General features: G+C 45.4%; 1 protein-coding gene across 3 annotated transcripts in view; it reads left to right on the forward strand.

Annotated features, from left to right (window-relative positions):
• The first annotated feature begins 7,269 nt into the window (after window positions 1-7,269).
• The window catches only part of CCNJL (cyclin J like), a 64,605-nt gene continuing 43,939 nt past the window's right edge, over window positions 7,270-27,935 (forward strand). Inside the window, exons 1-2 of one of the 3 annotated variants that reach the window (XM_025292298.2) lie at window positions 7,270-7,360; window positions 7,878-7,992. In XM_025292298.2, the coding sequence (XP_025148083.1) occupies window positions 7,927-7,992 (66 nt within the window). In that variant the 5' untranslated portion in view covers window positions 7,270-7,360; window positions 7,878-7,926. Of the gene's footprint in view, window positions 7,506-7,564; window positions 7,716-7,877; window positions 7,993-27,935 lie in introns of those variants that run through there. The other 2 variants (XM_006073448.3, XM_025292299.2) reach the window with 2 other exon arrangements.

The raw sequence follows: 27,935 nt of genomic DNA on the forward strand, positions 1-27,935 counted from the left end.
GGAATTCCATGTTCCCAAGGCAGCAAGGAATAGCAGATACCTATGGCACAAAGTTCCTTTGTTCACATACATGCTCCTCTGTCCTGGACTTCGTTTATAAAACACAGATTCAAAGATAAAACTCTAAGAATTTCAAGGTGTGACAGTAGAACATAAAAAGCACAAGGCCCTTCTGAGCTTCAGCCCGTACAGCTGCGTAAGTCGCACACCCAGGAATTGACCCAGTGAGAGGGAAATTTATTTTTTCTTATTTCTTTTGTTGCTGCTAGATGCCACACACACTACCTTTTAATTGAAAAAAGTAGTATGGGCCTGCTTTATAAATATCCTAGGTTTCAAGTTTTGTTTGCAAAATGGTGCTTTGAAAAAAATTCATCCTGCTGGGGTCTCAGACCTAATCTGTAGAGTTATAAGTCAAGAATTTCTAATCAAGGATCATAAAGGATTTGGTCAATGTTCTTTTGACTCTGTAGAGCACAGAGCTAGAAAGAGTTTAAAGGGATTGAATTGGTTTTTGGTTAAAGACCAAAGTGGTAAACAAGGCTTATGTCTCAAGGTTTATAGCCCAGATGTCTTCCTTCTGTCCCTATAAACTGAGCCAGGCTTCATGCTTTTGGTCCTAAATGGAGCAATGCAAACCATTAACACACTAAGGAAATAATGGGGGGTGGGGGGGGGATAAATTTGGAGATTGGGATTTACATATACACATTGCTGCTGCTGCTAAGTCACTTCAGTCACGTCCGACTCTGTGCGACCCCATAGACGGCAGCCCACCAGGCTCCCCCGTCCCTGGGATTCTCCAGGCAAGAACACTGGAGTAGGTTGCCATTTCCTTCTCCAATGCATGAAAGTGAAAAGTGAAAGTGAAGTCACTCAGTCGTGTCTGACTCTTAGTGACCCCATGGACTGCAGCCTACTAGGCTCCTCCATCCATGGGATTTTCCAGGCGAGAGTACTGGAGTGGGGTGCCATTGCCTTCTCCTACACATTGCTAGTGCTATGCTAATGCTAAGTCACTTCAGTCGTGTCCGACTCTGTGCGACCCCATAGACGGCAGGCCACCAGGCTCCCCCGTCCCTGGGATTCTCCAGGCAAGAATACTGGAGTGGGTTGCCATTTCCTTCTCCAATGCATGAAAGAGAAAAGTGAAAGTGAAGTCGCTCAGTCGTTTCCGACTCTTAGTGACCCCATGGACTGCAGCCTACCAGGCTCCTCTGTCAATGGGATTTTCCAGGCAAGAGTACTGGAGTGGGGTGCCATTGCCTTCTCCGACATATACACATTACCATATATAAAATAGATAACTAATAAGAACTTACAAGCACAGGAAACTCTACTCACTGCTCTATAATGGCCTATATGGGAAAAGAATCTAAAAAAATAATGTGTATGTATAACTAATTCACTTTGGTATATGCCTGAAACTAACACAACATTGTAAATCAACTATACACCAATAAAAGTTTTAAAAGAGACAAAGACTCCAAGGAAATACTACTCAAAGTCTAGCCTCAGCTTAGGACCTGCAAAGCTGAGTGCCTGAAGAATTTGTATCATGGACCCCCCCTGCCACCTAGGATATTTACTGTGGTGTGGTTATGGCAACAAAAGGCTGGAGACAATGTAAATGTCCAGCAGAAGAAGACTGGGTCCATATATCATGATGGATGGATCTATACTGTGTGACTATGGGGTAACTGTGGAGCTTCCCTGATGGCTCAGTGGTAAAGAATTCTCCTGCAATGCAGGAGATGGGGGTTCAATCCCTGGGTTGGAAAGATCCCCTGGAGAAGGAAATGACAACCCCCTCCAGTATTCTTGCCTGAAGAATTCCATGGACAGAGGAGCCTGGTACAGTACAAAGGGTCACAAAGAGCCTGACTGATCTACTGAGCACACGGGATAGCTGTGCAGCTCCATGGGCATTGCCAAGGGACACGGAGAGGGAAAAACAAGATGCAGAAGGATGTGTTCCATACGCTGCCATTCATGTAAAGGGGGAAAGGCATGGGTATTCATGTTGGTAAGTGCATGGATCACTTCTGGAAGGAAACATCAGGCGCTGCTTATCCTTGGGGGGGAGATTCAAAGCCTGGGAACAGGATGAGAACACATCCTTTTCACCATAAATATACATTTATAATGTGAGGGCTTGTATCCTATGAGGGGGAAAAAGACAAAGGAAAGTTAAAGTGACCAGTTGAAAAAAAAAAAAGTGAGCAGTTGATAATATTAGATTGATTTGTCCTCTGAGGAAGATTGGAAAGATCAGAGGAAAAAAAATTATTTTCTCATTTTATACCTAGGAAAGTTTTAGATAGGTAGGATGGTCTTGCTCTAAATCTTTGGTTCCCATCCTGTGAGTTTCAGAGACTGGAAGTAGAAAGGCAGTAATTGGTTCATAGTTCATATTTGATAAAACTGTAGGTTTTGAATGAATGAATGAATACTTTTCGGTTTATTTACTTCTCATAATGCAGTGAATGGGAGAAGTAACTCCAGTTGCATTTTTCCTCTGTCATCTACCATAGGAAGCCTCTTCTGCTAAGGGCACCGACATCATTTCTACCTGTGGACAGGACTCACTACCAAAACCATCAGTGCGACATGTCTTCATCTTTCAGAGACACAGGGAAAATGAGAGACTCCTGGGAATGATATACAAAAGACTGAATAATATGAATGATGTTTAGCATCCTCTTAAAATAGCCCTGGGAGAAAAGACCAAAGTCTCTGCATCTCCCTCAGCTACTGGGACTCTGGATAACTGAGAACCTGAAGTTAGGAAGAGAGAACTCCAAATCAAAGAACAATAAAGACCTGACCTCCTTTGGTGTACCTGAGAAAGAAATAATACTGCTATGGAAAAGATAAAACCAAATCAGAAACAAAACAACCCTGTGAATTGTTATTCAATGGAAGGCCACTCTGTAAATACATCAAGTGATTTTTTAAAAATAGCATTCATTCTTTTTTTCTGACTGTGAAAGTAATGCATGTTTCTTAAACAAAATTTAGAAAACTCAGATATACTAGAATAAAAACTAAGTTAAAATTTCCCATAATATTACCACTCTGATTACACAGGGTAATGTTTTAAAAGATGCTTGCTCCTTGGAAGAAAAGCTATGACCAACCTAGGCAGCATATTAAAAAGCAGAGACATTACTTTGCCGATAAAGGTCCGTCTAGTAAAGGCTATGGTTTTTCCAGTAGTCATGTTATGGATGTGAGAGTTGGACTATAAAGAAAGCTGAGCGCCAAAGAATTGATGCTTTTGAACTGTGGTTTTAGAGAAGTCTCTTGAGAGTCCCTTGGACAGCAAGGAGATCCAACCAGTCCATCCTAAAGGAAATCAACCCTGAACATTCATTGGAAGGACTGATGCTGAAGCTGAAACTCCAATACTTTTGCCATCTGATGTAAAAACTGACTCATTGGAAAAGACTCTGATGCTGGGAAAGATTGAAGGCAGGAGGAGAAGGGGACAACAGAGGATGAGATGGTTGGATGGTATCACCGACATGATGGACATGAGTTTGCGTAAGCTCCGGGAGCTGGTGATGGACAGGGAAGCCTGGAGTGCTACAGTCCTTGGGGTCACAAAGAGTCTGACATGACTGAGCGACTGAACTGAACTGACTGAATGTTTTTATGGACATTTTTTTTTTTTTTTGAGTGTGTGTATGTGAGCATAATGTATAATTCGGATCATAATCTAATCTGCTTTTTCACTTAATATCTTGTGAACATTTTCTCAGATAATTATTTATTCTCTTTAAAAATGTTGAGCTAAATTAATATTTAACCAGTCCCTGTTCACTATAATGGAAAAGCTTTGTGATGAAACCCCCTGTAAAGAAATCTTTGTACTCATATGCTTATTTTTTTAGAGTGAATTTCCAGAAGTGGAATAGTTGGATCCAGTGATACTTTTTTAAGGTGTTTGTTTTTTTTTTTAGTTTGAGGAAGTTTATTGTTATATTTTTACAATAATAGATGAGGCACAACTATCTCCTGCTTTTCCAGCATCTCAATGTAAAAGACAATAATTAAGTGTATCAGTGAAAGTAAAAAAAAAAAACAACAAAAAACGCAAAAGCCTAAGGTTTTAGAGAGAAAAGCGACTATAATCTATGTGCAGAAAGGCTGTAAATGGTTTTAGCTGAGGCTTGCAAATAGCGATCTTTGTCTCTGATGAAGACTTGAGGGCCGGGCACCTTCCAGGAATAAGATGCCCGCTCAGCTCACCATGAAGTGGAGGAAGCCCTGCCGCAGGGGAGAATGTGGGTCAGTTTTGTGGGCCACGCAGGGCCCAGGCCTTTGGGCTGTGTCGTCTGCTTCCCAGTCAGCTTAGAAGTGCGTCTGAATACAATTATATTGTCTCTCAGAAGACATGTTAATTTTCATTCCCACCAACGTTGTATTTGTCAATCCTGTATACTGTGCTTTAAAAAATTCTTGTCAGAGATACACCCCGTTTCTAAAACATGTTTAATGTCTTGGCTAGTGAGTATGAACATTTAAAAAAAGCTTATTTAAAAGTGATAATTGTCCATCTGAATTTCCTCTTTCATGCATGCCTGTTCATCCATTCCTGCATCTCAGTTGTTAGTGTCTTACATAGTGATTTACAAGAGGTCTATATGGTAAGATCAACCATTGTCACATTTGTTAACAATATTATCATTTGCCTTTTTGGCAATATTTGATGGCTGAGTGCTGAGTGCTAAGTCACTTCAGTCGTGTCCGGTTGTGTGACCCCATGGACGCAGGCTCCTCCGTCCATGGGCTTCTCTGGGTTTATTTATTCAAATCTATATATACTCATCCTGGCCTTTTGTTTCTTCCTGTGCCTTAACCTCTAGACCTTCTCGTCTGAAATAATTCACCTATGTTTTCTTTCTTAATTTCTTAATTATCTTGTGTTTTTTGTTTTTGTTTTTTTTATGGGGTAGGTTGTCATTTGTTTGTAGTTCTTTGGGTTTGATAAAGTTAATTTGTTATGTGGAGCCCACCTCAGTGGTCTGGCCTACATCACACATTTAAACCTAAGTCAGCCAGCCCACACTGACTGGAAACATCTCACTGTATAGAGAACCTAAGGACAGCAATCAGAGTCCTCCAAGTGAGCTAAAGCTGGCTCACCCTACCCTAAAAAATAGGACCTCCTCGTCAATCATGCCGTTTCCTGCTCCTTGTAACACTTTATAAATAAACTATCTCTCTTTTAAAATTTCTAATTAGAGGATAATTACTTTACAATATTGTGATGGTTTTTGGTATACATCAACATGAATCGGCCATGGGTATACATATGTCCCCTCCCTCTTGAACTCCCCTCCACCTCCTTCCCCATCCCTCTCCTCTAGGTTATCACAGAGCACCAGCTTTGGGTTCCCTGCCAATCACCTCAAGGTGTTTGAGTCAGACACCAAAATCCCACGGGCTATCTACTTTACATATGGTAATATATATGTTTCAATGCTATTCTCTCAAATTATCCCATCTGGTCCTCTCCTTCCCCTACTGTGTCTGTTCTTTATGTCTGTGTTTCCTTCGCTGCCCTGCAAGTAGGATCATCAGTACTAACTTTCTAGATTCCATTATTATGCATATAAAATTCACTTTTGCCCAAAATTCCTTGGGAAGAATATTCCATTGTTTGTAAGGCACTGTACTCTCCCAATCCATGAATTATTTTCCCTTAAATAAATAACATCAAACCATCACTAAATTGTTTTAGTTTTGTCATTTGACAGGTTCTTATTTTTAATTTGATGATGGTTTAAATAAATCCCTAATTTTACTTTTTTTCCTCAAATTAACTAATTTCCCCTGGCCAGTTTATTGAAGAATTTATCCATTTCCCCTTAAAAGTGAAATGCCACATTTATCATAGTTTCTAAGTATGTGGGATATATTTCTAAACTTTCGATTATTCCACTGATACTTATCCACCCATTCTTGTGTCAACACCACACTGTTTGAATCATAGATCTGCAATATGTTTTAAGATTTGGCAACATATAGCTCTATCCCTCATTTTTAAAGGATAAAAATCTTAGTTTTACTCACTGATATTCTTCCATTTAAGTGTTAGAAGTGTTGTCATCCCTCCCCCACCCCCCATCTACCCACAATCGTTAGAATTTTATTAAAAAAGTTAATTTGTGTAAAGTTGGTATTTTCACCTTTTTCTATTTCCTCAAACTTTTCTTATTCTGCTCAACCTTTATAATGTCTTTATTAAGATCCTATATTTATTAATGCTTATTCATTGATATTTTTCACTTTTACAAGGTTTTTTTTTTTCAACATTAAAACTTCTCTTTAAGCACCTATTGAAGCTTATCAAAGCTGATTTAAAAATTTCTTTCCAGGTGGGTACCTGCATGTAGGAAACTAGTCAGAAACCAAGGCCTCCTTAGTAGCAGTTAGTTATTGAGTGTTTTATATTTGGCATGGGGATTATCCCTTTATACGAATTACCTTATTTAATGATGCAGTATCTCCAGCAGATTGGTGTGGTTTTTATTCCCCGTTTCCACGTGAGGGTTCCCAGACAGTCTGAGGAACATGGCAAAAGTCATCCAGTCGGTAGCTGGATTTGAAACGAGTCTGTGAATCTCCAAAAGTATCACAAAAAGCAATCAATCTGTTGCTCCATCAGAGGGGCAGATTTAAGGGAGTGTCTTTCCGAAAACAAATTAAAACTAAATTAAAAAGACAATGCTTTCCATCCACCTGGCCATCCAGAAACACTGGTTTTCTCCCAATGTAACGAGTAGATCTATACTTTGCAGGAGCACAAAACAAAACCCGTTGATTTACTGAGCCTCCTTTAGAAACAGGGACTCGTGGATAATCAAGAGCGGGTTTGGGGGGCTTCCGTGGGAATTTTACATTTAGACATCCACCTCCGCATTGCAGGACTAGTTAAAAAGAAAAAACAGGTGGAACCGACTAAAGGTAGAACAGCGCACGCGAGAGACAGAACTTTCTGGGGGCATCCTGCCCGCGCCTTTCACGAGTGGCGCGCGCAGGTGGCGCCGCGGTCCCAGCGCTGCCCGCGTGAGCACACGGTGGTGTCCAGGAGACCACCGGGAGTCCCCGCGAAGGTGAGAGGAAGCTTTCCACCCAGGCGGGGGTGGAGTGCGGACAGGAAAAACAGCCAGCTCGGGCGAAAGAAAGACTCCAATTCCCAGCCCCCAGCCCCGCGGGGTGCGGGGGCCGGCGGCGCATGCGCGAGGCCCGGCCCCCAATTCCCCAAGCGAAGGAGGGAGGCCCCCGGCGGCCCAGAGGCTGCGAGCCGCGGCGGGACCCGAGCGCACGCAGGGGCGAGGCGGCGGCAGGGGTGAGCAGGGCTACGGAGGCGGCGGACGAGAGCTTGGAGCGCCCCGCGCCAGGGGCCCCTTCGCTTGCAGGCACCCGAGGGCACAGCCGGCTCGGCCCTGGGAAGGGCCCGGCGCCCGCAGCCCCCCACCTCCGGAGAGGGATGCGTGAGTTTCGCCCCGGCTGGAGGGCAGGATGTGGGAGCAGGACAAAGGCTGGGCGGCGGGGGAGGAGTTGGGGACGGCGAGCCGGTGGCCGCTGCCGGAGCCCCGGCCTCTGTAGAACTAGCGGAGTCTGCAACTTTCTGTGCAACTTTTGCAAAAAGGAAGATAAAAATTCTGCAAGTTGTTGCAGAGCTCCAGGTCGCCTCAGGTCCCGTGAGTAAAGGGGAGGGGACGCTGCAGCCTTCTTGGGATGGGAGGCGACCGTCCTCCGCTGAGTGGGGCAGAAGGGGGCGCCGAGGACAAGAGAGGATGGGGATGCCGGGGTAGGAGCTGGGGGGCGCGCTGCGGGCTCTGAAGTTGCCTGTGTCCACTCAGGGTGTGTCCTCAAAACCCGGTAGCCTCGGAGAGCGGCGCTGCAGACGCGATGATGGATGAGCCGTGGTGGGAAGGGCGCGTCGCTTCGGACGTCCACTGCACCCTGCGCGAGAAGGTCAGTCCCTCCTCGTCCTTGTCACTCGCAGGACTGGGTATTTAAAGTCCCTTTCGCTCTTGACTCCATATCCTCGGGTCGCCCTGCGTCGGAGCTAGGAACTCCTGGTGCCTTTCTTTCCTTCTACTCGTAGCCTCCTCCTGGGACAGTCGCGGGAAGAAGGGGAATGAGAAACGGGACTGGAGAGCTTAAATTGATTTTTCTGCATAGGAGCCCAGAGTCGTTAGACAACTAAACTGTACTCCTTAAGGTGGTATTTTCCATAGTATTGTCACCCGAGATTATTTTAAAGGATACATGAACGGACTTAAAAAAGTTATCGTGTATTTAATGTACAGTTTAAAAACATGTATCTAGCAAGCTCTGCGTAGAATAAATGATGCTGATTTTCCATTTATTGTAACGATATAGCAGTTCCTTTAAATATGTTTATTTAAGTAAAAGCAGTAACATGATATAAAGAACAGTTAGGTTAATGCTAGACTAAGGCGTATGTAGTTATGCCCCACCCCAAATATATCTAGGATGGGACTGAATAAGATTTTAGAAACACTAAAGGAGAGGCTACAAAACTAGGAAAATGTGGGAAGAAAACCAGCACTCCCTGCCAGTGTGCCTCCACTGGCAGAAGATGGGGGCAGCTGAGAGAGATCTCTGCTCTCCCCCACCCCTTAAAGGGAGAGGTGCTGATGGGCTCTGGGAAGGTGGCGGAGTCCAGGTGGGTTAGAGGTATGGCCTGTGTATCTTGTCTCCTGCCCCTGAGCTGAGACTGGGAAGGGTGGTTTGGGGAACAGGTGTGTAGTAAAAGGTGTATATTGGTTTCCTAGGGCGGCTGGACAAGCTACCACAAACTTGGAGACTTAATAAAAATGTGCTGTCTCACAATTCTGGAGGCTGAAAGTCTGAAATTAAGGTGTTAGCAGGGCCATGTTACTCCTTGGCTTTCCTTGGCTGGTAGATGCATCACTCTGTCTCTGCCTCTTGTCACATGGTGTTCTTTCGGTATGTCTGTCTGTGCCTCTGTTTTCTCGCTTTATAAGGACACCATTTGTTGGAATGAGGGCTTCTTGACCTCATCTTAATTTAACTAATTACATCAGAAAAGACCCTCTTTCCAAATAAAGCCATTCTAAGGTTCTGGGAGGTCATGAATTTTGGGGGGACACTATCCAACCTAGTACGGGGAGGGAGATGTCTCCTTAGTGGAGTTCCTGGGTCCCTTCATAGACAGGTCCCACATCCAGTGCATTTGCACCCAATGTCTGTGGAGTTCTGCTTAAAAAGTCATTAGCTATTCAGAGTTTTTTCCTCATGAGGGGTTAGCTGTATTCCAGTCCAATTATCTTATCTTTTTTCCTGTACCTACTAGTCCATCTCTCTTTTGCATTGCTTGTCAGGGCTGTGGCTTTCCTCTGCTTCCTTTGGTTTTCCTCCCCAGAACAGTATGCCCCAAGGTGCAAGCATATCAAGGCATATGGAAAAGAAATCCAGATCTTGGTGGTTCAGTTAACATGCAGGGAGTGGGAGTGGTAGACCAGGTAATAAGGATTGGTCCTTTTCTGGAAGTGGTGGCTAGATGAATTAGTGAGGCCTGCTGTAAAAACTGGGTTTCCTTGTTCTTTGCAGGTGCCAGTGGTTGTCAGTTCTGCTTGTAGCTTATAGGAATGGCTTTGACCTCATTGGTTCCTTTCTGGCAGGAAGGATTTCTGCTGCTACTGCTAAGTCACTTCAGTTGTGTCCGACTCTGTGCGACCCCATAGACGGCAGCCCACCAGACTTCCCCGTCCCTGGGATTCTGCAGGCAAGAACACTGGAGTGGGTTGCCATTTCCTTCTCCAATGCACGGAAGTGAAAAGTGAAAGCGAAGTCGCTCAGTTGTGTCCGACTCTAGCGACCCAATGGACTGCAGCCTACCAGGCTCCTCTGTCCATGGGATTTTCTAGGCAAAAGTACTGGAGTGGGGTGCCATTGCCTTCTCCGAAGGATTTTTGAGAGCAGTATAAACTCAACCAGCTCAGTTACCTGAGAATCCTAGACCTTTTGTATATAAATAAGAATGTTCTAATCTCTCCTTCAGCCACTCAAAGGAGCAGGGCAGGCAGTTCCCCATTAATTGTGCCTCACCCATGCCGTATTAGTTCACTGTTGGGCTGCCTACCTTGAGGTAGGATGGGTTTGTCCAGGTCTTACGTTTTAGAGGATGAAAACTCACTTGAGTTAGTGCTCAGAGTCACCTGTGACTTGAAACTGGTCTTATTAGTTCCTTTTTCTTTTTAATTGAAGTACAGGTGATTTACAATGTTGTGTCAGTTTCTGGTGTACAGCAAACTGATTCAGCTATGCATATATATATACATATTGTTTCACATTCTTTTCCATTATAAGATCAGAGAAGGCAATGGCACCCCACTCCAGTACTCTTGCCTGGAAAATCCCATGGACGCAGGAGCCTGGTGCGCTGCAGTCCATGGGGTCTCGAAGAGTTGGACACGACTGAGCGACTTTACTTTCACTCTTCACTTTCATGCATTGGAGAAGGAAATGGCAACCCACTCCAGTGTTCTTGCCTGGAGAATCCCAGGGATGGGGGAGCCTGGTGGGCTGCCGTCTGTGCCGGACATGACTGAAGCGACTTAGCAGCTTAGCAGTGCTATGCAGTGGGACCTTACTGTTTATCCATTCTCTATATAATGGTTTGCATCTGCTAATCCCAAACTCTTAATTTATTTCTCCCCTCCCATCTTCCCCCTTCAGTAACCATAACTTTGTTTTCAAAGTTTGAGTCTGTTTCTGTTTTGTAAGTAAATTCATCTGTATCATATTTTAGATTCCGCATGTAAATGATATCATATGGTATTTGTCTTTTCCTTTCTGACTTAACTTCACTTAGTATGGTAATCTCTAGGTTCATCCATGTTGCTGCAGATGGCATTATTTGATTCTTTTTATGGCTGAGTAGTATTCCATTGTATATATATCACATCTTCATTCATTTGTTGATGGACATTTAGGTTGCTTCTATGTCTTGGGTATTGTAAATAGAGCCGCTATGAACATTGGGTTGTGAATGGTATTTCAAATTTGTATTTTTTCTGGGTATAAACCCAGGAGTGGGATTGCTGGATCATATGGCACCTCAATTTTTGTTTTTTTGAGGAATTTCCATACTGTTTTCCATAGTGGCCACACCAATTTACATTTCCACCAACTGTTAAGGAGGATTCCCTGTTCTCTACACTCTTTTCATTATTTTTATTGTTTGTACACATTTTAATGATGGCCATTCTGAGCAGTATGAGGTGATACCTCATTGTAGTTTTGACTTTCAGTTCTCTAAAAATCAGTGATGTTGAGCATTTTTTCATGTAACTAATGGTCCTCTGTCTGTCTTCTTTGGAGAAATGTCTGTTTAGGTCTTCTGCCCAATTTTTGATTGGGTTGTTTGTTTTTTTGTTATTGAGTTGTATGAGCTGTTTGTATATTTTGGAAATTGAGCCCTGTAGGTCACATCATTTGTGAATATTAAAGTACTCCTTTGAGCATCCTACCTGGCCCTGCTGCTTCTGTTGAAGCAGCCTTAGAGCTCCTCCTCATTTAACTACTTTTCTGGTGGGGCCTGGTGGTACCAGCCAGTACAGGGGAATCAGGATTCTTCCCCATCACACCTGTGCCCTTGAACTTCTTCACTGAACATGAGAGAGGAGCAGATCATCCCCACCAGGCTGGTGGTGACAGTGAGGCTATTGGTGATGTTTTTCAGGCTTATGGCTCAAGGAGTGTTCAGATTAGACTGACTCCCACTTTTTTTTTTCTTTTTTTGCCAAAAGATGCATCCAGCCATTTAAAATGAGCAGGTTCTGGATACACATGATGGAATTAGGGCTGGGGATGGCTCTCAGCTTGAGGCCCAACTTCGTGGTCCTTCAAGCCTCTCTCCCCTTCCCCAAGTGCCCTGGCCCCAAACGCATGCTTCCCTCATGGTCCTGTTACCTATGTCCTACTCACCAGACTGTGAGCCTCTCACAGGCGTGCGGTGTGTTGTGTGATATCTCAGCTTTACCAGACCAGCGTGTGGTATGGAGGGAAGACAAGGGGTGTCCACTGCTTCACCTGCTGCAGGCACAGCCAATGGGGGAGCACAGAGGGGAAGGACCAGGCTCAGGTGGACTTCCTGGGGCACTCGAATGGTGGTGCAGGAGTGTTTCCCAGGAACCCTCTGTCAGGTCTCGAGCATGCCCCAGGAGGTCGCCCTGGCCTGGCGGGGGCTGTCCATGTGAGTGGCTGCAGTGCTGGCCGTGGTGCCAGGGACAGGATCAGGTGAAGGCCGCCTCCTGGCCTCCTATGGACTTAGACAGTAGATAGTCTCATTCTCTTCTGGGATAATGTGGGGGTGGGAGTGGGGAGGAGAGGAATAGGGGAGGGACTAGGAAAAGAATTCCCCACAAAGATAGACCTATTGCCCTGGACCAAAGTCCTGCCTTGGGATTGTAGGAAAAGAGCTACAGGTTTAGCCTTAATAATAGAAACCTAGATCACTCTTCCCACACTTCTGCCGGGAGGTTCCATTTTCCTCCCTGAATTTTGCTTTTGGATGAGCGGTACAATAGATAGAACTCACTCTGGTCTCCTTTTGACTTATGTCCATTGTACACATAATCATCATTCCAGTTAGGAGGAAGTGCTTATGTTAGTAAAACAGAATGTTTAGTAGCTCTCATCACTGTGATTTAAGGCTTCTTGGGTATGTGGAAGACTTTCTGAATATGGGGATTTCAGAGGAGTACTTGGGGAAGAAGTACCCCCACCCTCCTGAAGCCACGTTGACAGCGCTGGTAGCTTTCTCTTCCAGGACTCTGGGAGCCTGTGTGCCAGAGGGCTCCTCCTCCTCCAGCCCCCTCTTCCTCCATCAGGCATTCACCTTCTCCCAGGATCCGAGTCACGTGTTACCATTGGGGTCTTCTCCATCACCCCAGATTTGAGATCTTCAGAGCAAGCAGCCACAGAATGCATATTCCCTAAAACAGCCAGTTTTCTCTATCCAGCCAGTTTCCCTGAAGCTGGCTTTCTTGTACACGTAAAGGCCTTTAACTGTGTGAGACTGTGTTTTTTGAACCAGTGGAGTGTTAAAGGACATTTTTACTGGTCTGTGACTAAATTTACCCAGAGAAATTCTGAAACACCAACAGAAATGATGTTTAGTGATGATAATGTTGGTGACTACTGCTTCTTGAGCACTTCCTATGTTTCAGACAGTGTGCCAGGCACGCCCCTGTGTATTATCTCACTTACACTTCATATTTGCCCCGGTTCTGGGACTGACCCTGTGGATGGAAACTATAAGACAGAGTGTGTCAGTAACTGTCGTGAGATCAAATCCCTGCTTGTATCAGAGCCTGAACATAAATTTGTTTGGGAGAAAACCACCCATTTTAACCGAGAATGGAAGCACAGCGCCAGGAACAATCAAGGCTCTGCCCTCCGTGACACTGTAGGCTCTGTATCTTAGTTTGTGGTCTGATGGCTCTCCAAGGGCTGGGTTCTCCCTAAACCATCCTGAGAAACCTGGGCATTGGGAATTGCTGAGTCCCAGGGCAGGGCCTCGCTTACCTGGTCCTGGTGGGTCCCCTGCCCCACTTGTGCATGGCGCTTCTCACCTTGAAGTGATCTGGCCTCTGCTGTTGCCTGCCCCTGGGGTGCACCTGGGGCGCTGCTCCTGTTTCTCCCGGCCCGGAAAAGGGTGAGATGCCTTGGGACCTTCCTCTTCCTGGAACTCTGACAGCTGCATGTGGTAGGGTCTCACCCCAGCTCTGTCCTTCACCTGGATTAAAACCGCACTGTCTTCTAGGGACCCCTAAAGCACATACATTCTTTTATTTTTCTTTTCCAACATCAGTAGTCCCTCTTCTCACTCCTTCCCTTACATTGCTTGAGCGTCCCCACTGCAGAGCTGAACATCTGTCTCCTTATAGAAGGTGTTGACCCAGGTTACCTCTTACTTGGTTTTTCTATTCCCTTCCCCCTCATTTTTGGGTTTCTGCACCCCCAGGGAGCAGTTCTTCCTAAATCATGAGGTCCACCCGGGTCCACCCATGAGAAAATGTTCCATGTACTGGGATGTGTCTGCCCAGCTTAGTTCCAGGAATGTGTCTCCCAGGCCTTTCAAACCCGAATGCTGGCTGGGACAAGCCCTTGGGGACTGACAGGGGCGCCTTGTGGTGGTGGTCTTCAAGTGGGAAGACAGCCAGCCAGAGGTAAGGGTGAAGCTTTTAGCGGAAGCAGAAGTCTCTGGCGTGCATCCTCCAGAGCTGCTGCAGACTGCTCTGGAGGTGTGTGCAGCCAGAGGATGGAAGGTGGATTGAGAAATGGGGTTCAGAGGCAGGAGGAGATGGCCTTCAAAGTGGCATCTGGCTTGCAGACTCACTGACTGCTCTGCCTTACCTGTATTCTCTAGGAAGCTGGGGATAAAACTGAACCAGAACTTGGCATTTTCTCTCAAGTCCTAGCAGCCTTAGACTGTGGAAGGCCCCAGTGTGCCCTCAACACTCAGCTGAGACTAGATCTTTGCATGTTATCCGTTTTCTGTGGAAGAAGTAGATTATCTCGAAGGCTCCGTTTCATCTGTAAACCAGGAGAGTGATTCCTGCTCCCTGCCTCCCAGGTATCTTGGGAGAAAATGGGTATGGGTATCCTCCTTCCATCTCCCGGGCCTCTGGATTGTGGAGTGGGGAAGGGTCTTGGTGGGCATCCTAGTTGGCTGGGGAAGTCTGTGCTCCCTAAGTGAAGGGAGGACAGTTAAGACTTCAGGTTGGCTCTGTGCCCTTGCCCTTGACTTGTTCTTTGTCTTCCTAAACCACACAGCCCCTTGGGTAAAGGGAGTGCAGCCAGCAATTTTCTCTGAGAGAACCTGCCAGAAAGAGGTGACATTGTTGGTCTGCTGTTTCTTTCTTTTCTTTCTTTCTCTCCTTTTGGCCATGCTACGCAACTTGCAGGATCTTGGTTCCCTGACCAGGGATCGAACCCATGCTCCTGCAGTGGAAGCACCGAGTCCTAACCACTGGATGGCCGGGGATTTCCCTTCATTTTTTAAAAAAAGTTATTAAACACACAAAGTACGTTTTTTGTTTCTCTAGGAAACTACGAAAATAAATACAAGCAAACGGAAGAAAGTAATATTCCCCCCACAACCCCACTGCTCGGAGTAATCTGCTGACATTTTAGTGTCGGTTCTTCTGTTCTTGTGTGTGTGTGTCATCACATTTCTGTGGAGCTTTTATTTAGTGAAGATGGAAAATATCTTTTCTTAAAACACTGTTGATTTCATAATATATCATGCTCACATTTCCATATCATTCTTCTTCACCCAGTCCTGATTATTGGACTTTTGCAAAAAATTTGAAACAATTCATTGTGTTTATTTAGAATAGACAATATAAGAATATGATAAGAAAGAAAAAAACACATATGAAAGGTTGGATGGTGAAGAGGCTCTAGTTCCCTCCCTGAAAGGTACCACTGACTCCAATTTCTCCTGAATCTTTCCAGAGTTACCCTGTGTATGAACAAACCATGTGTGTGTGTTCTGACACAAGTGGTAATAGAATTTATACACTTCCCTGTACCATTTAATTTTTTAAATGTTTACATTTTAATAATTTAAATATTTTATGAAACCACCAACAGAAGCCCCATGACCATAAGGGAATTTTTTTGGTCTTTTCTGCTCACTGTAACAATAAAGGTATAGTGTAGCTACTCAATATATATGTGTTGAATGAATGAATGAAATGTTTCTTTTTGGCCATTTGTTATCCAAATGTATACATTTTATTTTATATAAATGTTGTCATAATGTATTACAGTATATTATAGTTTCATAGCAATTTTTTGTTAACTGTATATACTAAATAACTTTCTAAGTTAACTATTGGTCTACAGGTATCATGCATAATGTTTTATTGTATGGATATACCATGATTGGATTAACTTGTTTCTTTGTTGAATACTTAAATGGAGCTGCTTATTCATTTTTTTAAGCTGAAGTTAATTTATATATGATACAACACACAGATCTTAAGTGATTTTGCAGTTTTGAGTATGCAGCAAGTTTTGACAAATGTATATACATGTAGCAACCACCATAGTCAAGAGATAAAACATGCGCATCAACCTAGACAGTTCCCAGGTACCTTTTCTCAGTCACTCACCCCATCTTGCTCCCAACACCAGGCAGTCACTGAGCTGTTTTTTGTCTGTGTGGATTAGTTTATCTTTTCCAGAGTGGAAATGGAGTTACGTGTATATGCTCTTTTCTCTCTGTCTTTTTAAACTTAGTTTTTTAACACTTTTGAGGTTCACCTGTGGTGTGTCTATTAGAAGTTTGTTTCTTTTTTATTGCTGAGTAATATTCCACTGTATGTATATTAGATAATTTGTCCATCCCCCTCTTGATGGCCTTTTGGGTCATTTCTCTTGTTCCATTTGATTTTATACAACACTGCAGTGGTGATCCTACTCTGCTGTCTATGAGTGTGGTCATGAGAATAAATGCCTAGAATGGAATTGCTTGTCACAGGGTATGATTTTAAGAACTTTGTATTTCACCAGTTAGTAAATTCTCAAAAGTTGTACCAGCTTGCACTCGAACCAGTGGTGTGGGAGGGTGTCTGCTTCCCAGTAACTTTGCCAACCCTGGCATTAGCCTTTTCTAAAAGTCCAGGGACTTCCCTGGTGGTCCAGTAGTTAAGAATCTGCCTTGCGACGCGGGTTCAATCACTGGGTGGGGAATTAAGATCCTACATACCTGGAGTAACTAAACCCACATACCAGAACTACTGAGCCTGCAAGCCAAAACTAGAGAGCCCATGCACTTCAACGAAGAGCCCACATGCTGCAACTAAGACTAAAATAAATGGTTAAAAAAGAAAAAGTCTGTTCCGTTTTAATAGGTCAAAATGGTGTCTCTTGTCTGTGTTCAAAAAGAATCAGGAACTCTGAATAGGAAAAGTACTAAAAGATGCAAAGGAAGAGGTAGAGAACTCTGAACACTTTCCAGGATCCGGGGAGGCCCATCCGCAGCCGAGAACCATCCTGAGACTCATGTCATGCTAGGGGAGGCCTGCTCACCTTGGACTCAGGCCACAGAACTCTCCAAGCTCCCCCTGCGACCCACCACTGCAATGTGTGCATGGAGTTACTTGGAAACTGAATCCTGAGGCTGAATTTGAATTGTCCTGAGGCACTGGCCCCCTTGTAGGTCACTGGAGCAGATGGTACCAGAGCCTGGATGTTCTCTTGGTAGGGACATCCCTGCTGGTAGCACCAGCTACTTACTTACTAAGTTGAAAAATGATCGTCTGGTGACTTGAGTGGGTAGGTTGGGATGACGGGGAAGGGTAGGGAGGAGCATAAGAACAGCGGGAAGCATCAGGAATTGGATTGATTGAACTATTGTAAGGAAAAGTTGTAGAAAACCTCAGTGCCCATCGGAGAGGAATTGATTTCACTGTGGTTCATCCATGCACTAAAATAGGTGGAATTATTAGACGTGACGAGGTACATAACTTTATACTTAATAACAATGGATTTTTCTGATAATTGTAAAAGTGATCAAATGACTTAATAGGTCTGACTCTTTGGAGTGAACTTGTCCTTAATTTTTTATTATAGAAATTTAAAAAGATACACAAAAGTAGAGAGAATAGTGGAGTGAATCCCCGTGTACTCTCCACCTAGCTTCAGTACCTGCTTCTTCTTTGGACAGCATGTCATTTCACCCATAAATATCTACTAAGAGATAAAGGTCATTTTAAAAAGACATAACAACTATGCCATTCTTACAAAACTCACTATCATTCATTAATAGTCTTCTATGACTCAGTTCCATGCATTGGAGAAGGAAATGGCAACCCACTCCAGTATTCTTGCCTGGAGAATCCCAGGGACAAAGGAGCCTAGTGGGCTGCCGTTTATGGGGTCGCAGAGAGTCGTACACGACTGAAGCAACTTAGCAGCAGCAGCAGCAGCATGGCTCAGTTCATGTTCAGTTCTCCCAGCTGTCTCATAAATGGCTTCTATAGTTGTTTCGTTTGAATTATGATCTAGATAAGGTCCATGCATTACATTTTCTTAATTGAATGACAAATGGCAAAATTTCCTTTTCCCTAGTGCCATATTGCCAGATGACACCACCCTTAGGGCAGAAAGTGAAGAAGAAGAGCCTCTTGATGAAAGTGAAAGAGGAGAGTGAAAAAGCTGGCTTAAAACTCAGCATTCAGAAAACTAAGAGGGTTCTTTAAATTCTTTAGTGCTATAAAAGTTTCAGAAGTTTCACATACATGATTTAATATAATCCTGTAATAACACTTTTTTAAAATCCGCCTTCTCCTATATTGTCCCTCCTCTTTTCCTCTCTCCATTGGTAACCAACAGTTTGTTGTTTATATCTGTGAGTCTGCTTCTTTTTGGTTATATTCACTAGTTAACATTTTTTACATTCCACATATTAGTGCTATCATACAATATTTGTCTTTCTCTGACTTATTTCACTTAGCATCCATCAATGTGGCTGCAAATGGCAAAATTTCCTTTTTAGGGCTGAGTAGTATTCCATTGTATATATGTTTACACCACACCTTCTTTATCCATTTAGCTTTTGAAGGACAGTTAGGTTGCTTCCATACCTTGGTAGTTGTAAATAATGTTGCTTTGAACACTGGAGTACACATATCTTTTTGAATTTGTGTCTCTGGTTTTTTCAGCTATCTGCCCAGGAGTGGAATTGCTTGGTTGTATGGTAGTTCTATTTTAATATTTTGGAAAATATCTATACTGTTTTCCACAGTGGCTGTACCGGTTTGCATTCCCACAAGTAGTGTAGGAGGGTTCTCTTTTTTTCTCCACCTCCTTGCCAACATTTGTTATTTGTATTTTTTTTTCCTTTTGGTTGTGCTGGGTCTTTGTTCTTGCGAATGGGCTTTCTCTAGTTGCGGCAAGTGGGGGGCTATTTTTTGTTGCAGTGGCTCCTCTTGTTTCGAGGCACCAGCTTTAGGGCAATCAGGTACTGGGGCTCACAGGCGTCAGTAGTTGTAGCATATGTTTTTGTTAGTTGTGGTTCTCAGGGCTTTAGAGGAGGGGCTCTGTAGCTGTGGAACGCTGGCTTAGTTGCTCTGTGGCACGTGGAATCTTCCCACACCAGGGATCAAACCCTTGTCTCCTGCATTGGCAGGTGGATTCTTATCCACTGTACCAAGGAAGTCCATTACTTGTGTTCTTTTTGATGATGGCCATTCTATAGATGTCAGGTGATATCTCGTGGTTTTCATTTGCATTTCCCTGATGATCATTGATGTTGAGCAACTTTTCATGTGCCTGTTGGCCATCTGCATTTCCTTTGAAAAATATTTGTTTAGTTCTACCCTTTTTAAAATCCAGTTGTTTGTTTTTTTGATTTGTATTTGATCTGTTGAATTGTATCAGTCATATCATTGCAAATAACTTCTACTATTCAGTAGGTTTTAAAAAATTATTCTTAAGTCTTTCATTCTATAATGGTCTCCCTGCCTCCCATTGCCTTAAAAAATTATTTTTCATGCCATTGAATTTTGGCTAATATGTCCTGAAGGACACCCCATATTCTTGATTTGATCTATTACTTCCTCGTGGTGTCCTTAACTTCACTGTTAAGTTTGGCTTGTATACTTTCCTACTCTGTGGGACTAGGACATGCTGTAACCTTCTTGTTCTCTAGCTGTCAATCAAACATCACTTTTTCAGAAGAACCTTCCCTGGCTGCCACACAAGGTCAGTGTGGGCCCCTGCTGTGTTCTTAGACAACCCTTGATTGTTCCTTCAGCAGGCAGCACAATTTGTAATTGTATACTTATTAATGGAATTACTCCGTTTGGATCTCCCTGGATGGCAGGTTTGTGAGGACAGGCTGGGACTGTGTCTCCCCAGTTCTGAGCAGAGCAGCTGCTGCATATGAGCAGCTCCCCTCCCCCCACTGGTATGTGCTCATCACGGATGCCTGGTCTGGGGTCTGTGCTTTATAGTCCACACCTCACCTTCCTGGACCTCGCTGCTGGGTGGGGTAGGTAGCATGGCTGCCAGTAACTCCATCTGCTGGGAGAGAAACAGCCTCCAAGGACTTCAGCACTTGGACATTAAGTGGGAGAGCTGGGACCTTAAAACCTCGAGATCTGCTGTCCCGAATCTGACTTTCAGCAGAGTTGCACGCAGCCTTGAAGGCAGTGATGTGCAACAGGAACTTCCCCTGGCGGCGTGGGCACCCACACAGGGAGGTGAGAAGGCGGGGGCGAGTGGTACAGAGCTGTTGGCTCTGAGTGGAAATCTCTCATGGGTCTCTTGTGTTAACTTTCTGTTTTGAAATAATTTCAAACTTAGCAGAGTTGCCAGCACAGTACACAACTGTAAACACTTGAACACATTTGACTTATCATCACCTTTTTCTTTCTTTAGACATTTTTTTCCTCTCTTGGATCAAGATGCAGATGCAATTCCCTGTTATCCCTTAACATTTCAGCATTTCTTTTGCATGGTTACTTTTTTAAAAAAATTTATTTGGCTGCACTGGGTCATAGTTTCACCCTGCAGGATCTTTAGTTGTGGCATGTGGGATCTAGTTCCCCGATCAGGGATCAAACCTGGGCTCTCAGCATTGGGAGCGTGGAGTCTTAGCCATTGGACCACCATGGAAGTCCCTACATGGTTTCTTTTAAGATGGGCCATAAATTCTGGGGGAATTTTGGTCAAACCACTAGCAGCACCTTCCCAGCTAGGAATCCTCTCTGGAAGCCTGTTTTGGGTGAAAGGGATACAGCAGTCAGATCAGGAGGAAGGGTGGCCTGGCTCTGAGTCTGGGAAGACAAATTCTGGTTCATTTCCTTGAACTGTCCCGTGCCTTGTTGGCTGACCACTTCTTTATCAGGCAGTGCAATGGTTTTTCCAGTAGTCATGTATGGATGTGAGAGTTGAACCATAAAGAAGGCTGAGCACTGAGGAGTTGATACTTTTGAACTGTGGTGTTGGAGAAGACTCTTGAGAGTTCCTTGGACTGCAAGGAAGTCAAACCAGTCAATCTGAAAGGAAATCAACCCTGAATATTCATTGGAAGGACTGATGCTGAAGCTGAAACCCCAATACTTTGGCCACCTGATGTGAAGAACTGACTCGTTTGAAAAGACCCTGATGCTGGGAAAGATTGAAGGCAGGAGGAGAAGGGAACAACAGAGGATGAGATGGTTGGATGGCATCACCGATTCAGTGAACATGAATTTGAGGAAGCTCTGGAAGATGGTGATGGACAGGAAGGCCTGGCGTGTTGCAGTCCATGGGGTCGCAAAACCTCGTGTGTTACCTGCAGACACCAAGAAGCTGTACAGAAGATAGCACAGCCCCTAGCCTCACTCCTGGGGGGGAGGTTATCCTTAGTACAACTGAGGATAACCATCTCAGACCACTTCTGGCTGTTGTATTTGTCAGTGGTCATAATAGCCAGTGAAAGTTGGCAAAGCTCTTCACCATTAATGGGTGCTTGTTGTGTGCCTGACTTATGTTACCTCCCATTATCTAAATCCTCTGCTGCTGCTGCTAAATTGCTTCAGTCATGTCTAACTCTTTGTGATCCCATGGACAGAGGAGCCTGGCGGACAGTGTCCATGGACTCTGTCCGTGGGATTCTTCAGGCAAGAATACTGGAGTGGGTTGCCATGCCTCCCTTCAGGAGATCTTCCCGACCCAGGAATCAAACCTGCGTCTCTTAAGTCTCCTGCATTGGCAGGCAGATTCTTTACTGCTAGTGCCATCTGGGAATCCCCTAAGTCCTCTAGTAGGTACTAAATTATCTTCATTTTACCCCCACTTTACAAATGAGACAGATGCTAAAGTTTACAGAGTTAAATAACTTATTCAAGGTCATGCAGCAGGTAGATGAAAGAGCCAAGGTTTGAACCCAGGCAGACTGGCTCCAAAGTGCACACTCTTAACCACTATACCCATGATGACATCCCATTGCCTGGGGAAATACGAAAAGCTTCCAAAAAGAAGGTGAGACATAGAGGAATTTCATCTTCTAGGGCCCAGGGCTGCAGCATATGGTGATCATGCATTGGTGGTCTGCCTGGGGCAGTCTGATGAGTAGGGGGCGGGCAGGTGGACCAGGAGTATCGGCTCTGGGATGTGGGTCTCGGTAGACATTTACAGTTATCCTGAGACATAGAGAACTCTGAGGAATGGGGGCTGGATCACTGGAAAATATCCTTGGCCTTGAAGACCTAGGTGTTGGCAGTGTTCCAAAGAGATGGCCTCTGAACCAGGGCAGGAAGTGGGAAGACTTGAGAGTATTAGGCAATAGGATCATAGGAACCAGTTAACAAACAGAGTGAAAGACTTAATGTTTCTTACTTGTTGGAACAAAGTGATTTTCCATTGCTGAGGGATTGGCCTTTTTCATGGTGAAGATTGTTGTTGGAATGCTCCTTCCAGCAATTGCTAGTTTCTGTGTAATTTTTCAAGGCTCCCACTGCCCTCTAAATTAAGGGAGTAGGCATTTATCAGGTGCCACATGTCAGATATTGTTGAATGTTTGGTGCACATTATCTCATTTAATTGTTAAAGTTGCTTAATTTGGGAAAGGAGTACTTCAAGGCTGTATATTGTCACTCTGCTTATTTAACTTATATGCAGCGTACATCATGCGAAATTCTGCTGGATGAAGCACAAGCTGGAATCAAGATTGCTGGGAGAAATACCAGTAATCTCAGACATGCAGATGACACCACCCTTAGGGCAGAAAGTGAAGAGGCACTAAAAAGCCTCTTGATGAAATTGAAAGAGGAGAGTGAAAAAGCTGGCTTCAAACTCAGCATTCAGAAAACTGAGATCATGGCATCCAGTCCCATCACTTCATGGCAAATAGATGGGGAAAGAATGGAAACAGTGACAGACTTTACTTTGGGGGACTCCAAAATCACTGCAGATGGTGACTGCAGCCATGAAATTAAAAGACGCTTGCTCCTTGGAAGAAAAGCTATGACCAACCTAGACAGCATATTCAAAAGCAGAGACATTACTATGCCAACAAAGGTCCATCTAGTCAAAGCTATGGTTTTTCCAGCAGTCATGTATGGATGTGAGAGTTGGACTATAAAGAAAGTTGAGCACCAAAGAATTGATGCTTTTGAACTGTGGTGTTGGAGAAGACTCTTGAGAGTCCCTTGGACTGTGAGGAGATCAAACCAATCAATCCTAAAGGAAATTAACCCTGAATATTCATTGGAAGGACTGATGCTGAAGCTGAAACTCCAATACATTGGCCACCTGATGCAAAGAACTGAATCATTTGAAAAGACCCTGATGCTGGGAAAGATTGAAAGCAGGAGGAAAAGCGGGCAACAGAGGATGAGATGGTTGAATGGCATCACTGACTTGAGGGACATGAGTTTGAGTAACCTCCAGGAGTTGGTGATGGACAGGGAAGTCTGGCATGCTGCAGTCCAAGAGGTTGCAAAGAGTCAGACACAGCTGAGCGACTGAAAAGAACTGAAGTGCCCTGACCAAGGTGGAGTTAGTTGTTGCATGCTGGTCCATCTTCATTCTTTCATTCAGCACATGTTTTTTAGCAGCTGATCACATGCCATGCACTGCTAGCCACTGGGGATATAAGTGGTGAACAAAACAAAATTCTCCACCTTCATGGAGCTTACAGCCGAGCGTCAGGCTCACATGAAGTGCCTGTGAAGTGCAGAGAGATGCCCAGCTCCATCCCAGGAGGACTGAGTCAGCAAGACAGGAAATGGGGAGTATAGTAGATTCCTAGGGCTGCCTCAAACTGGGTGGCTTACAATAGCAGAAATGCATTCTCTTGTAGTTCTGGAGGCCAGAAGTCTGAAATCAAGGTGTTTACAGCATGGTGCTCCCTCCAGAGGCTTGCAGGGAGGATCTCCAGCATATGGTCATTGCTGGCCATGCTTGACATTCCTTGGCATGTAGCTTCATCAGTCTATTCTCTGCCTCCATCCTCACCCGGCCCTCTTCCTGTGTTTGTCTTTGCCTGGTCTTCCCTCTGTGTGCCTGTGTGTCTCTGTTTTCTCTTCCTGTAAGGACACCAGTCATTGGATTAGGGCCCACTTTAATCCAGTATGACCTCATTTTATCTTGATTGCCTCTGTAAAGACACTGTTTCCAAATAAGGTCATGTTTTAGGGTCCTGGGTGGACGTGAATCTTGCGGAGATGCCATCCAACTCAGTACTGGGGGGCAGCCTCCATGTTTCAGTAGATCCCCAGGAGATTCCAGTGCCTATGATCAACTGGCCACAGGTGCGGGAGCCCAGGTCAGCCGGGGACTGGAATCCCAGCTGGAGCAGCTGGGGCTTAGTGGTGGTGGTTACCACTACCGACCCATTTTGGGCTGCACAGTAGGGTCAGGATGCCCAGGAGAATGCATCAAAAGGAATCTGGAAATGAGGGCAGGTACGAGAAGGCAATGGCACCCCACTCCAGTACTCCTGCCTGGAAAATCCCATGGATGGAGGAGCCTGGTAGGCTGCAGTCCATGGGGTCGCTGAGGGTCGGACACGACTGAGCGACTTTCACTTTTCACTTTCATGCATTGGAGAAGGAAATGGCAACCCACTCCAGTGTTCTTGCCTGGAGAATCCCAGGAACGGGGGAGCCTGGTGGGCTGCCGTCTATGGGGTCTCACAGAGTCGGACACGACTGAAGTGACTTAGCAGCAGCAGCAGCTGAAAGTGTGGAGTGAAAGCTGCAGCTTAGGAGTGGTGATCCAGGGAAAAGGAGAACAGTTGTGAGGGTTGGACCTATTGCAAAGAACCAGCGTGGAAGGGGGCACACCATGACCCCTGCCCCTAGGTGACAGAGGGTGTGGAAGAATGAGGGGCACCTCCAGTACAGAAGGTGTGGGACAGGGTCCTATCAGGAAGCTGTTAAGGAAGAACTCAGGGGGGTGCTGGCATATTATGGGGGGGCGGCGGTGTAAGGGTGTCACCTGGGAGTGGGGAGGGGGAGTGGGTGCTCAGACTTGCCTTTGTGCCCAGAAGGGCAGTGGCTCTGTCTCCTGGGAATGAGGAAGTGTGTTTGGAGCTGGCCCTCCTATGATTTGCAGGGTTCAGGGGGGCCCCATGAGAGGTGGGGTGGCTCAGGGTGACCTCTCTCTGCTGGAAGGAAGCTGCAGGCCAGACATCAGCAGGGGAGGATGTGACCAGCCAAGTTGGCTTCATGTACCGCAGGCCACCCTCTCGAGGATGTTGAAATAATGTTCCCGCAGAGAAGTTGATTCTTTACGGAAAGTGCCTCCTCAGGCTCTATGAAGCAATCGGTTTGCGAGGGGGAGGGAAGGGTTGGGTGATCCTCTGGCTTTGCAGGGCCTCCCAGGTCTGTGGCCTGTCCTCCTGAGGCCTCTGAAGAATTAGCCCACCCCTCCCCTTTCTTTCTCCCTTTCCATTTGCAAGTCTCCACTTCCTGTTGGTCACCTTGGTTACCCTTGGTGTTTCTTCACCGTCTTGCTGCTCTTTGTTCTCAGGCGGACTCAAGCCCTGGAGCTGTTTCCCAAGCAGCTGGCCCGGTGCCTGGAGGCCCAGCCTCCCTAGGGAGGCAGCAGTTGGCAGCAGGGAGGAAGAGCTTGGTGGGAGGCACGTGGGAGGAGACCCCGAGTGGGTTTCTTTCAGTGGCTGGTGTGGGAGGGCAGCGCGGCCGCGCCCCGCACCTTGGCGTGTTTATGCGGCAGTTGTCACGTCCCACCCCAGGCGCAGCCAGCTCCTCTGATGTCCACGCCAGGATTTGCCACTGACCTGCATGTGGCCTGGGCCATTGCACTTCTGAGCCTCAGTCTCTTGGGTTCTGCTGGTGTTAGTGGCAGTTCCCCTGCCTGGGCCCACCTCAAGACAGGGAGTGTTGAGAGGAGAGCCTGAATGGGTTAAGTTGTTGGGGGGCATCTCTGTGTAGAGAAGCAATGTCAGAAGGGCATGTAACGAGACTTGTATGGGCTCACAGTTATCTCCCAGTGCGGGATTACTGGTGATTTAATGTACTCATCTTAGTACTGATCATATTTTCTAAAATTTCTATAGTGCTGCTGCTGCTGCTAAGTCGCCTCAGTCGTGTCCGACTCCCAGCGACCCCATGGACTGCAGCCCACCAGGCTCCTCTGTCCATGGAATTTTCCAGGCAAGAGTACTGGAGTGGGTTGCCATTGCCTTTATTTTATAAACGGTTTCATATAACATTATTTTGGAAGGAAAACACAAGCCTAAATTATCCCATGGAGGCCCCAAAACATAATGTTAAGAGCACAGAGTCAGAAAGCCCAGACTCAGATATGTCCTTCATTACCTCGATGGCCTTCAGCAGGTTACTTAGCTTCTCTGAGCCATCCTGGTCTGGAACACCAGGGCGCCAATGATCCCCATCTCGTGGGCCTGTTGGAGGATGAGATGACAAAATACATGAGACATAGTGTCTGGCTAATGACATATAAGCTTTCAAATTATGTGATATATGATATATATATATATATATATGATACATGTATACGAAATGGAAGGTTATATAAAACTATTGGTCATAATGAGCAAGTCTAGATTCTCATGAAGACCAGAGGGGAGGTGTAATCCGGGAGAGAGAGAAAGCTCTGTCCTTGCCTTGGGTAGTATGTACCTCAGTCTATCCAGTAACAGCAGAGTATCGAGGAGGAACCCAGGTCTGTGTTTATGGAGGACAGGACGCTGCCAAAGTTATATATATATATATTTGTGTGAGATGGGCTTCCCTGGTGGCTCAGCAGTAAAGAATGTGCCTGTAATGCAGGAGTTGCGGGAGACACGGGTTCTATCCCTGGGTTGGGAAGACCCCCTGGAGGAGGGCATGGCAACCCATTCCAGTATTCTTGCCTGGAGAATCCCCCCCATAGACAATGGAACCTGGTGGTCTACAGTTCATAGGGTTGCAAAGAGTCGGACACAACTGAGGTGACTGAGCACGCGTTCATAGCACAGGCATGAGATGGGACGGGGTGGGCGGGGGTTAATCTGGCACCCAGTCCCCGGACCCCTCAAGGCAGGGCACCCAGCACCTGGCTGCCTGGGGCTTCTATGGCTGGAGTCTTTGACCTCTTGTGCCCCTCCTAGGCTCCTTAATACTACTGCCATGTGGAAGTTCTTAGCAGGGGCCATTCTGCAGGTAGAAGCTGTGGTTTTCCATCTCAGCAAACTTTTCAGTTCATCTCTAAATTTAGAGTTATCAGATTACTAGGCAGTGTATCAGGGATTTTCACCAGAGTCTTGCTTTGCAGATGTGCTGGAGTCCCAGCTGCCAGCACCATAAATCACCAAAAAGCGTGGGTGGGGGTGATAGTGGTCAGTGGATAAATTTAACTTAGAGTTTCCCAAAACTGTGAGTTTTTTCTGAACAAATGTTTCTGAGCCTCTAATGGGCTAATATATGATGCTTTTTAGGAAGGAACAATGTAGTAGTAGGCTTCCCTGGTGGCTCAGAGGTAAGACTCTGCAGTGCAGGAGACTTTCAGGAAGACGCCAATTTGATCCCTGGGTCAGGAAGATCCCCTGGTGTAGGAAATGGCAACCCACTCCAGTATTCTTGCCTGAAGAATCCCATAGACAGAGGAGCCTGATGGGCGACAGCACATGGGATCACAAAGAGTTGGACACAGCTGAGTGACTGAGCATGCACACAGAATGTGGTATGCAGTGTTTCCCAAACTAATGGCCCACAGAAGCCTCTTCTTCAGGGGCTGGGGTGTCATGGGACACGTGTCAGCAACCAGTATCTTTGGAATGACCAAGTATGGAGGGTATGATTTAGATTCTTAAAGCTTCCAGTCCTCTGTAAACACTGACCTGCTTCCTCCTTGGTTACCCTACCCTCCTTGCTGTTGGGTAGACTGAGGGA

Source organism: Bubalus bubalis, chromosome 9 (assembly GCF_019923935.1).
Source record: "Bubalus bubalis isolate 160015118507 breed Murrah chromosome 9, NDDB_SH_1, whole genome shotgun sequence".
NCBI classification, from domain to species: domain Eukaryota; kingdom Metazoa; phylum Chordata; class Mammalia; order Artiodactyla; family Bovidae; genus Bubalus; species Bubalus bubalis.